General features: G+C 37.0%; 1 protein-coding gene across 1 annotated transcript in view; it reads left to right on the top strand.

Annotated features, from left to right (window-relative positions):
• Positions 1 to 13,667, top strand: part of LOC126817143 (ubiquitin-protein ligase E3C) — a 477,264-nt gene that overhangs the window by 344,882 nt on the left and 118,715 nt on the right. Inside the window, exon 15 of the mRNA XM_056100098.1 lies at positions 11,017 to 11,121. Within this exon, the coding sequence (XP_055956073.1) occupies positions 11,017 to 11,121 (105 nt within the window). The remainder of the gene's footprint in view (positions 1 to 11,016; positions 11,122 to 13,667) is intronic.

Here is a 13,667-nt window from a genome sequence, read left to right as displayed (position 1 = left end):
CTATCGCAAGCATTTCTTTTTCGATTTGTGCGTATCGCACTTCAGTTTCAGTTAACGACCGACTTGCATAAGCGATTGGTTTTCCATGCTGTAGTAGAACACTTCCGATGCCATGCAGACTAGCATCACATTGTATAAACAATTCGTCAGATGGGTTATAAAATGCCAATACAGGTGCTGTAGTGACTAAATGTGTCAGTTTAGCGAAAGCTTGGTCTTGATCCGTTGACCAATTCCAGGCATTGTTTATATGCATAAGTTTGCGAATAGGTTCAATGACTTCAGACAACATTGGCAGAAATTTTGCCAGATAGTTTATGAAACCACAATAACGTCTGACTTCTTCAACGGTTTGAGGCTTAGGCATTTCAGTTATGGCTTTCACTTTCAAAGGATCGACCTTGACACCATCACTAGATATAACATGACCTAGAAATGTAATTTCGGATTTACGAAAATCACACTTGTTTTTGTTGATTTGAATGTTTAGTTTACGACATCTTAATAAAAGATTCTCGAGATTTCTGTCATGATCAGAATTGGCAGCTTCATCAGATTCGCCTTGACCATATACTACAATGTCATCAGCAATGTTTAAAATACCAGTTAAACCAGCTAACGCAGTAGTTAAACGTTTCTGGAAGATTTCTGAGCTAACGTTAGTACCAAAAGGTAATCTTAACCATCTGTAACGACCAAATTGAGTCTGGAATGTTGTCAGAAGACTTGATTCTTCATCTAAGACACAATGCCAGTATCCATTAGACAAATCTAACTTGGAAAATACTCGAACCAATTTTCCACCAGAGGGTTGATCACCAGAAGATAATTGATGTAAAACGTCATCAAGTACAGGAAGTTGACATCTTTCACGTAACAGAGCCTTATTCAGAGGACGAGGATCTAAACAAACACGAAGTTCTCCAGATTTCTTTGTTGCAATCAGCATCTTACTGTTCCAGGGTGTTGGTGATTCTTGAACAGTTAAACACCAGACTTAACTAATTCATTTAGTTTGTCTTTGACCTGAGACTGAAGAGCAATAGGTACTCTATTGGGAGGTAAGATAACAGGTTGTACAGTATCATCTATAGCAAAATGTACTATTCCAGGTAAGGTTCCAATTTTATCACTTTCAAATACGTCAGCAAATTCTGTTAGGGGTTTGACAGAAATTGCAGAGTTAACAGCAGAGACGGAATTAAACTTTTCATAATTCACTGTTATAATTCCAAGATCTTCAGAAGTTTGTTTTCCTAATAACGGAGTCAGATTTTCTTTGACAATAATAAAAGTTACTGTAAATTCGTTTGTTGATTTTGGATTAACAAGCTTGACAGAGCATTTCCGTATAGGTTGTATTTCAGTCTTATTCCACATACGTAAAGTTGTAGAGCAATTTTCTAAAGAGTATCCTTTAACGTATTGTTTAGGCAGAATATTAACAGTTGCACCAGAGTCACATTGGAATCTTCCATACTGCTGATCTAATATCATATGCACATAAATGTGTTTACTGTCTAAAGAAAATAAGGATTCAGTTACAGTGTACAATTCTGCTGTGTTGACCTGAGCAGTAGAATGACTTCTATATGGGCACTTTTCAGAAAAATGATTCAGTTGATGACACTTTCCACATGTTTTACCCCATGCAGGACACAATGACTTCTTGAAAACATGTAGTCTTCCACAAAATTTACAGTACAGTTCTTTATCTGAAGTCTTAAAATTATGTCTTGAAGAATTTTCTTTAAATTTAGAATGAAATGACTTTTGTTTAATTGATAATTTTGGTTTAGTAGATCCACTATACACCTTATTAATCTCTAATGATGCTACAACAGAAATAGTTTTCATATGTTGACTTGAGGCTTCTTGACCCCTACAGATGTCAATACTGGGTCTAAGTGTAAGGTTGTTCTCTTGTAATAAACGTTTATCAGATTTTTGTCGAGCATGCCAAAAACAATTCTGTCTCTAAGAAGACTATCGGATAAACAATTACAAAAGTTACAAGATTTCATGAGACTTTTTAACACAGTTATATAATTGTCTATTGACTCGCCAGATTCCTGGTTTCTACTGTTGAACACAAACCGCTCATAAGTTTCATTAGTCAATCAAATAATATGCTCATCAAACTTTCTCAGAATAACATCTATACTGTTTTGGTTTTCATTTGGTGTATATTCAAATGAGTTGTAGATTAGCAGTGCTTCTCTGACTAAGTTGTGTAGAAAAAGTGCTTTCTTGTATTCTTCAGACTGGTGTTGTAAGCCTGCAACGATTGCGTAATTTGACCATGTTTGTTTGTATAATTTCCAGTTCTCAACTGGGTTATCTCCTAAAAACTATTTTGACGGCGGTGGAACATTGACAACTGGACCACGTTGATCATTATTTCCCCCATCGACAGGATTATCCGCTTCAGCCATTTTACGGAATAATATTACTAGTGAACATACCAATATGCAGAAATAGTACGGCGGGAAAAACATTGAATGACGTCAGACTTTCAGAAATGTCAACACGCTTCTCGAACATTCGCCAGTACTTAGTCGATAAGCTATACGGCGCTCACACAGATAAATGTCGACCGCTAAGTGTCTAAAATGTATCTTACTGCAATCAGAAATAGTTGATATCCATCCACCATGTTTCGTTATGTCTTTGCAGTAGTCAGAAATGATGTGAGCCCATTTGAGGCGTGGACAGCAGAATAACACAAGTCAGATAGAAGCCATGACACTACTTTAATAACCACGTGACTAATCGGTTGCGTACAAAGTTACATAGGCTTACAGAAAATAATAACGTAACATTTATTAATGACAAATCTCTACTGGTTAAAGTTTTGTCAACTGGTATAGTAATACTTTTTTCTGAACATATCACACTGTTTGAAGTAGATACAGATTCATTGTTAATGCAAACAACAGTTTCGGACATGCACAACTGCCCAAGAGCAAACACACACCGGGTATAGCAGCTGTAATTAAAACAATAGTCCAATGTACCTTTAGCCGTTTATTGTTCCTTTACAACTCTATAGGATGTCCATACATTAGAACCGTTAAACCATTATATTTATAATACAATACTGACTGTACAGGTGATAGGCCTACTACTGGCGGACATTACAGTTTACACTTGATTCACCATGTTCGATTAACAGCCTGTCTTTACTGATTTACCATACTAATACACTAAACCTAAAAGTCTTAACATTCGTCATCAACTGCCGTTCATTCCAGAAAACCAGTTTCCTCACTATCTTGCATGAACGGAGCCGAGAAACGGTTTTTGAATGATTAGCGATTAGTTTCTGCCCTAACTCTTTAAAAAGCACATGTTTTCGTTGCCGCCATAAACGGAAATGACGACGACTTAAAACTATGGACGCTGACCACACTAATGGCCTCAGACAACTAATTAACTATCCTTATACATAATGCAATGCGTTTTGCTGCAGTAAATTATACAGCATATAATTTACCAATATACATTATACACTGCAGCTAATACCATTAATCAAATACTGTAACATAATACATGTACATAATTAATTAATTAATCATAGCACTAAAATGTCTACAGATTGTCTAATTTTCATTTTTCCATAAGAAGAACAAGTTTATGAACTGGTCGTCGTAAATCACCATTAGCCGTATGAACAGTTGCAGCTCGAACTAGGCCTTCCTTGTCAGTTTCAGTCTCGAGTATACGACCTAATTTCCAATCATTTCGCGTTAACGAATCGTCACTTATAATAACAATGTCACCAATTTTCAGATTACGTTGTGGTTTACACCATTTTGCGCGTTCTTGTAAACACAACAGATATTCTTGTTTCTACCTTGACCAAAAGAGACCAGCGAGATATTGCACTCTGCGCCATCTCTTACGTAAATACAAGTCCGCACGTTGAAAACACCCTGGTGGCGGTAGAACTATTTGAGACTTCATTGTCAAAATATGATTTGGAGTGAGTGGTTCGTAATCGTCCATATCACTCGAAACGAATGTAAGTGGCGCGAATTGAGAATGTTCTCCACTTCGCACATTAATGTTCTAAATGATTCATCATTTAGAGAGTCACCATTTTCCATAAGAAGACCTTTAAGCACTTTAAGTATTGAACGGATTTGGCGCTCCCACACCCCGCCCATATGACTTGCCATTGGGGGATTAAATATCAACTCTGTATTATAATTACGAAGTTTGTTATGAATACCATCGTTGTCCATTTCCTTTAATGCTGCGCGTAACTCTGAACTGGCGCCAATAAAGTTGGTACCGTTGTCACTGCGGATTTGTTTTACAGGACCTTGGCGTGCGATAAACCTACGTAACGCTAAGATAAACGAGTCGGATTCTAAAGAATTTGCTATTTCGAGATGAACACTTCGACTAGATAAACACGTGAATATCACACCGTATCGTTTTAAGTCTTTGCGCCCTTCCTTGATAACAAATGGCCCAAAATAGTCGATGCCAACATAATCAAACGGGTTTGACAAATTCACTCGTTCAGTTGGCAAATTAGCCATTTTTTGTACATTAGGTTTGGCACTCAATCTACGACACTTGACACATTTACTAATTACATGGCGTACAGAAGAATTAGCACTGATCAACCAACATTTACTACGTAGCGATGTGAGAACATGAGCACGTCCCACGTGACCAAGAGATTGATGAAAATGTCTAATAAGAAGATTAGCGATATGACTTCCTTTTGGTACTACGATTGGGTGTTTAACACTGTCGTCCATCTTCGCTCTATCCAAGCGACCTCCAACACGAATAACACCGTCTAGTACTATTGGGTCCAACTTCCATAAATGAGAAACTGACTTTATACATGATCGTTTATGTCTGAAATCATTACAGTTTTGCTCTGCATTCGAATCAAAGTTATCCAAAATTGACAACTCGACAGCATACTCACACTGGTGCACGAAACGAAATACTGCAAGTTCTGCATTTCTGATATCGGGAACCTTGACACTAAAGCCTTGTAATAGATCATGTCTTTTACGTTTCATGAACGAATCCACTTGATTCCCAATGTAACCCTTTCTATCGACACTTAACTGCTTCAATATTGCTTTAAATTTTAAGAATACAGCAACAGCACGTTTAAGCTTTGACCAATCTGAGAAATACTCGACCAGTCTCTGCACCGTGTCAGTTGATACCGTAATTGCGTTAATGTTTACTGTTTTCAATTCCAAATCGTTATCGTTAGTGGGAACGGGAACTTCGGTATCATTATTCCACGTACTTTCTGGTTCCCATAAAAATTTAGATCCATGAAGCCATCTATTTGACCAACAGAATGACTCCCTGTTTAAACCACGTGACGAATCGTCTGCTGGGTTTTCTTTAGTATCTACATATTTCCAATGCGACGGGTCTGTAAAGTTACGAATCACTGATATACTGTAATAGAATCTGTATGACACTGCTGCTGCGGTAAGCTCTAACCCATCAAGAAACTACAATGTACAGTACCCTTAATGTCTACTAACCGTAAATACGCAACCGCCCCGTAAGCTATCGAGCTAGCGTCTGAAAACACATGCAGCTGGCGCGATATGACCGTATCAAATTGGGTAGGCTTTACACATCTTTGAATTTCATGGATTCTATGGCTTCTAATGTCTGTCTCCATTTCATCCAAGGGGCCACGGTGGCTAGTTGGTTAAGGCGCTGGCTCGCTAGCCTGGAGGTCGGGTGTTCGATCCCTGCATTGGCCGAGAAAGTTCATCTGGATTTTCCGACATGGTTTCCCCTTGTCAGTGGTGCAGAACTGAGGGCCTGACAAGGACAGCTGTCTAGTCCTTCGGATGAGACGAAAAACCGAGGTCCCGTGTATATATTGGAATGCACGTAAAAGATCCCCTGGCAGTTGGAATTCGATATAAGAGTAGGCGATAGTGCCGCTGTCCGGGCAAAATTTCCCTCATAGCACACTGTATGGCGTATGCCCGTCTTCATTAGCCCAGTATAGGAGCAGAACAGTAGGACGTTAAACCCCATTTCATTTCATTTCATCAATGTGTCTGGAACTTTTAACGGAATGAGATCATCCCAATCTAAATTCAGCTCGCAAAGTTCTTGTAGAATTTTCTTCGCGACCAAAGTAACTGGTGCAACGAATCCAAGCGGATCGTAAATAGACGAAACCATTGAAAGAATACCCCTTTGACTTAAGGGTCTGTCTTTAATAACGATTGAAAATCCGAAAGAATCTGAAGAGACTAACCATTTAACTCCAAGTACTCTTTCGACTGGTAATTCGGGTAATGACTTCAAAACGCCCATACAGTTTGACATTACTTTAGTAAGCTTAAATCCACCATTACTACACACTTCCTTTAAATCCTTAATAAGCTGTATAACAGTGACGGTGTCCGGAACACTCTTAAGACAATCGTCGACGTAAAAATTGTTTCTTATGGCATCACTAACCGAATTACCAAATTTGTGTTGTATGTCATCAGCTGTGCGTCTCAACGCGAATCCGGCGTAGCAGGGAGAGGATGTAGCTCCAAACAAATGTACCGTAAATCGAAACTCTTCCAATTCCTTACCTTATCACCATCTTTCCACCAGAAAAGTCTTAGATAGTCACGCTGATATTCTGGTACATTAACCTGATGAAACATGCCCTCTATGTCGGCTACAAAGGCAACATGTTCCTCTCTAAACCGCGTTAGAACACCAATCAAAGAGTTTGTTAAGTTAATTAGGACCTTGTAACAGTTGACTATTTAGGGAATAACCATTAAACTGAGCACTCGCGTCGAATACTACACGTAATTTATCAACTTTACGCGGGTGGTACAGCCCATGATGTAGCAGGTACCAAGTATGACCTTCTATCGACGTATTGTTCACTGGTAGTTTCTCAATATAACCTTTAGCAATGTTATTGTCTATAAAAAACTTATAATGTTCATAATATTTCGGACTAGTAATCATTTTCTTTCTTTGTCATTCCATACGTTTAATTACTTGAGCACGATTGTCCGGAAACAATAAATCGTCGGACCGAAACGGAAGTGGAACCTCGTAATGACCGTCTACCATGCTGGTTCCATTCTTAGCGATTTCCATAAAACGTTTATCTTCTTGAGACAACCCATACTCTTCTGCAGAATTGTTTACCCATAAGTCGCTAAAGTCCTTTTCTAATATACTAAGTACTGATTTTGGAGTGAGCACCTCCTTAAAATGTTCTATTTCACGAACAATGATATTATTAACCATGATTTTACCATTAGACCATGGAGTAATCGCATGGCAAATGGTCCTTTGCCATGGCAAGGCTTGACTTCATGTGGTTCTAGTGCGACTGGACAATAGCTACCAATCAGCAAACCAATTTCTAATTTTGGGTCGTATGGCGGAATCTTACTTGCTACGTCCTTTAGATGCTCCCAAAAACCGACAGTTTCTGGTGTAGGTATCTGTTCGCAAGTCACCGGTATTTCATTTCTGGTATACATTTTAGGCATTTCTATTGTATTTTCACCATATACATCTGACAACAGTAAACCATTTAGTACTTCACAATCTACTACATTTTGACCATGCATAGTTCCAAGATTCAATTTAGTCACAGATCCTTTAACGCCTATTTTATCTTGAATAGATTTGGTAATAAAACACCCACTACTACCATTATCGAAAAAAGCATAAGTCTTTACCACTTTGTGACTGTTTTTATGCTGCATCAAAACGGGAATAACGGACTGTAAAATTATAGAGTTAATAGGCCCTGTTGCACTACAAGTCTTAGTGGGAAGTTCAACTTTATTGCTTAAAGAAGTGTCTTTAGAACTAGACAAATTATCTCTTTTCAAAACGAAATTGTCGTCGTGCAAAACTGTTAAATGGCGACCATTACATTTATAGCAGGTTGATCGCTTTAAACATCCTTTGGCGAAGTGATCATTAGAAAGGCATCCAAAACATAGTCTCTTTTCAAGAAGAAATTCCTTTCTACGATCCAGGGATATTTGGAAGAAATCAGGACAAGAATTCAGATCATGATAACCGAAGCAAAATAAACATTTAGGTATGTTGTCATTCTGGTTAGGTCTGTTGTTACCTCGGGGGTACCCGGTCCCGTGTGACAACTCCGGTCGATCAGACTTAGTAGCTTGTAAGTTAGTGGCAAAACTTTTCTCTTTACCAAATGATAACTTATTAGAATGCATAGGTTTGAAAGGTCGACTGATATTAGTGTGGGGTTTGGTTAACGCTTCTTTACCAAAGATAGGATCATTAGCTGACTCGACTGCATCTTTAACGAACTCAACTATGTCACTAAAGTCTGGAATTCTGTGATCATATTTACGAAGGCGCATAACACGTTCTCTCCATTTAGACTGTAAGTAAAACGGAAGCTTCTGAATTATAGATTGTAGGTTTGGGGGATGATTTAAAACAGTCATATACGATAATCCAGACATGGCATTCCTACACTTGACTAAATATAATAAGAAAAATTTAAGACCGTGTACATCGTCTTTAATTGTAGTCCAGTTGAGAACTTTATTAATGTATGCAGTTGACACTTTATACGGATCTCCATATTCATTATCTAACAGGCTAGCTTCTTGAAAACCTTCATTTGGCACTAAATGTAAACAACTGTCAATCAAATATCTTGGTTCATCTTCGAGTAACTGTTGTAAGTAATACAAACGATCAGCAGGATCATTCAATTTGGAACTAATTCTAGTTACAAAGGCACTACGAAAAGTATCATACTCCATCGCATCACCTTTAAATTTCTTTATTTCAGGCTGAGGTAGAGACATTGCTGCCATTAATTGTTTATGCATTGTTAGTACATCATCAGTGGAGTTATCTACCTTTGTTGACGGTGGGGGGTTAAACTTTTGATAATTTCCATTATCATCTAATGACATCGATTCAAATGGAACTGCGTTTGCTGACAATTTTTTATTTACTGGTGGCTGTTGTGTTGCATAATTGTTCTGTAAAGGTGAACGCTCTAGGAAACTGTTCTCATTATTCTGGATATGGCCTATCGGTGTAGCGTTATTACTAGATTCATGAGCTGCCTGTGTCTCTTGCTGATTACCGGGACTAACAACATTTTCAACAGAATTAATTTCAGAAACAACTATAAGTTCATTTTCCTCCTCGTGGACTAATTCTGTCATGGCCCTTTCTCTGCCTTGAGCCTTAGCAATATTAATTTCTAATTGCATCCTTTGTATTTTTTGAGATTTATCTAAGTGCTTCCTTTCCGTTAACAATTCTGCAATTTTAGCTCTTTCTTGGGCGCGAATCACAGAAGTTGAAACGTTAGTTCTTTTACTGACACTACTGTCGCGATTTACCGACACACTATCAATACTGTCATTATCATCTTCACCAAAGTCTATTAAATTTACCGCTGGTTTGCGAGTTGATGCCATGATTAATACTATAAACTCACTTCACAATGAAATTTCGTCTGTTACACTAATTACAGTTGCGTGAAACTAACTGCTCGTTCAAAAACTAATATAGCAGCTGTAATTAAAACAATAGTCCAATGTACCTTTAGCCGTTTATTGTTCCTTTACAACTCTATAGGATGTCCATACATTAGAACCATTAGAACCGTTAAACCATTATATTTATAATACAATACTGACTGTACAGGTGATAGGCCTACTACTGGCGGACATTACAGTTTACACTTGATTCACCGTGTTCGATTAACAGCCTGTCTTTACTGATTTACAATACAAATACACTAAACCTAAAAGTCTTAACACTCGTCATCAACTGCCGTTCAATTCAGAAAACCATTTTCCTCACTATCTTGCTTGAACGGAGCCGAGAAACGGTTTTTGAACGATTAGCGATTAGTTTCTGCCCTAACTCTTTAAAAAGCACAAGTTTTCGTTGCCGCCATAACCGGAAATGACGACGACTTAAAACTATGGACGCAGACCACACTAATGGCCTCAGACAACTAATTAACTATCCTTATACATAATGCAATGCGTTTTGCTGCAGTAACACCGGGAGTCAATTCAAACTGTCACACTGGTAAAGGTCGATGATGGCCATTTGAAATGGTTATAGAGTGATTTCGTACTCGTAAGTCAAAGTCAAATGTTCAAAAACTGACTTTGAAAAGTTTGAGTTCCCTGCTTTCACCATGGACATTTCGAGTAGAGTGGGTGAAAAAAGGGAAGGCACGATATTAAACTACACCGGTAACTCTTTTTGAAAGGAGATACAGAATACTGCCTGTTTCTTGATCATCGCGTTGTACATTTTAACTAGTAGCGGATAACCGTGTGCTGTTTATTATTGGGCGTGCAGTTTACACTTAAAGAAATACTCCATTTTACAACCTTTTCGTGATGTAACAAATTGTCAGATGGAATCAAAATATAGCCGGCGCAAGGAGCGAAGTAGGCGGGGAAAATTGCCGACCGCTGGCTCTTAATGAAACCCCTGATAGATGGAGTTTGATAATAAACATTATCTGCTTACGGTAACCAGAGATAAGCATTCTGATTGGCTGGTGCTTTGGGGCATGATAACTTTGGTTTTAATTAAGTGAGAGTGATGAAACTCCTAGTATAGATTCATTATATCATTACTTTGACTAAGTTCGATGATGAAAATTTTCTGCTTAGGCTAGGGAGCAATAAGCAATTTGATTGGTCAAGACTTTGGAACATAACAACACACACTTTTAATTGAGATTTAATGTTTTAACTTGATGCAGATTTTCATTAGGTGAATGTCTTGACTGAGTTCAATGATTAACATTTTGAGCAAAAGCTAAGCAGAGCTAAGCAATTTCATTGGTCGATGCTTTGATTCTATCTGATAGAGAGTGATGAAACTTAGTGTATAGTTGATAATCAGTTTGATTGCTTGATACTTTTGAAAAACATAAATGTGCTATTAATTAATATGTGTCATCTATTTATTTTGGGATTTCTGTTGGCTTGTTTTATCTAGGTTATCTCTACATTGGTGCGTCAGTTACATAATCGTGATACACGACGTCCATTCTGTCCCCAGTCTCACTGGTTATCTAGTCATATCAGTATCCAGGCTGATAGGGTAAGTTATTATATCTAGTCCCTCGTCAGAACATGTCAGATATTTGCACCTATTAGTGGGAGCTGCAAAATTTTGTCTAAATTGTAAAATACAGTAAACTTTGCATAAGTCGGATCTATGTGGACTTATCAATTTTATCCGAGTTACCGAAGACCAAAATCCAATCTTAGCTCGATTAGAAATAAACTGCAAGAGCCGGATAATAACTGATTCAAAGTAGTGCCGATTAATCGGATGCTGTATAAATTCTATAATGTCAATGTCTGTACTGCGTTCCAAGGTTTTTTTTCTTGTGATTGTTTGTTAATAAGTAAATTATAAAATGATGCGTGAACACTGAATAGCTGATTGTATATTATTGAGCTCAGTAAGACATTCTCGTGTTCTGATTTACCCCTACAGCTTTAACTGCTAATTAAAAAACCAATATCGACAATAGATTACAATTCACTAGTACAACTATTCCCGTACAAAATATTTTAACATATATAGCGATAATCATATTGACGAAAAACAACAACAGAAGCCGCAGAAGACGGTACAAATAGAAAAAAACATGTGTCATTTAAAAAAAGCAGCAACATATTCCGAGGGGGGCGAATAGAACATCCTCCTCACTGGTAATATCAGGAACTCGTTTATTCGTTGTCTTGTAAACTGTAACGGCACATTCTGATTGTGAATTTAATAATAATTTACAACTGGATTTAAAATTAATTTGTACTGGAGGAATTTCTGAGGGGATCTTTTGATTATATTGTTGGAGCACTGTTTTCTTCTTTATAAAACGGTATTTTATTAAAATTACATTGGCAGTTTATCACTCGTAAAAAGGCACAGCCAACTTCCCCGTCTCGTGCAGCATGTATTCAGTCCATGTATTATAATGCCCATGAAATTATCATGTCTGTTATTGTCCATTGTTGACAGGGAAACACTTATTACAGTATTTAAATACCGTTCAGCGAATCTAACATCGTGCGGTAAAATAAACATTCGGCGGCAAAACTGAACAATGACCCACAACTAAACACATCGTAATATCTGAACATTGCACGTAAAATTGGATGTTTGACAACAAGATTGAACACCTTGTGTAATTGGACACCTTGACTAATTTTAATCACGGCTCGGGAAATTGAATGGTCCAACTAATTATTGAACAGTCATGATAATTAAGCAGGATGCTTATAATTAAAAACGTGTCGACAAACTAAACACTAGTTAATTAGACGCTTGGTAATCAAAATTAAACACTGAGATTTGAATTGGATACAAGTACAAATTGAACACTATTAGCCAAAATTAAACTATAGTTATGCATATTTAGACACAAGACCGAAATTAACGTGGGATTAAACGATACCAATGTTACAGTGATAGAGTCCAAATGATTTTATCCGAGTTGAGCAAAGATCCAACTTATACGAATCCGACTTATGCGAGGCTTACTGTATTTAAAAATGATTATATACTAATGTCCAAAAGAAAGTATACACACTAAAAATATGACTAAGTTTTATTTAGATTAAAAACATTTGATAAAACATAACTTGCATCAAAAGTCAACATTTCTAAGCAATATAAAAAAGCGAACAAATTGACATTGTACCCAAATGCCGCATACGATGTAAATTGACTTTGGTTGATGCAGCATGAAATGCACAGTGTATACTTTCTTTTGGACATTAGTATAGTAACATATTTAAAGATATTACATTACCATATACAGGTCATATTTAACTCTTACAATGCTAAGAGTTATGCATATTTTCTCTCATATTTGGTAGTACCACTCTGAATACCTCAACTAAGCAATTTGATCAGTGAAGAAACCGCTCCATCTCATAATATAGTTGAGATTTTTAAACATATTTTTGTGGCAGATTTAATTTCTATTTGCCTTGTGATTCGGGCAAAGTGATTGCTGCTTCGCTACTTATCATCCTTAAAGGCATTATCTTTTGACATTAGACGTTAAAGAATAAACACATGCACCTATTAACAAGAAGTAGTTTACAGCAAGATTAAGAACTAGATTATATATAATAATCGGACTTCTATTCTTGTTGTATTTGAATCTTCGTGATCGTAACAAGACTACACCAACAATGGTTTTACAACTTAATTGCTAAGCTGTAATGGCTTTGAATGTTCCTCGTTCTCAATAATAATGGCTGCTAGGAATTTCTAAATGAACTCTGATCCAACTCACTCTATACCCTAATTTATACCCCCGAATTTCTGCAGGTCTTCGATAATCTTGACGTTAATTTCCATTCCAAATATGGAATAAACCTCTTTATTTCACACGACTAAAGGAGGAGACATTACCTTATTTGGTCTATCAACCATAGGTCAATTAATAGTCAGAATTTGATGGATATCTTGACAATGGTTATAATTTTACCAAAATATCACTGGTTTTTTTATGTATAACTATATATTCACGTTCATTAAGTACGTGTGATTTGACTCTATAGACAGAGTGAAACAACAATTATGCAAAGAACCAAAATGTTACAAAAATATGCATTGATTATATT

The sequence above is a fragment of the Patella vulgata genome, chromosome 4 (genome assembly GCF_932274485.2).
Source record: "Patella vulgata chromosome 4, xgPatVulg1.2, whole genome shotgun sequence".
Lineage (NCBI taxonomy): Eukaryota > Metazoa > Mollusca > Gastropoda > Patellidae > Patella > Patella vulgata.
The sequence above is the reverse complement of the archived record's forward strand: the minus strand, read 5'-3'. Positions and strand labels throughout refer to the sequence as shown.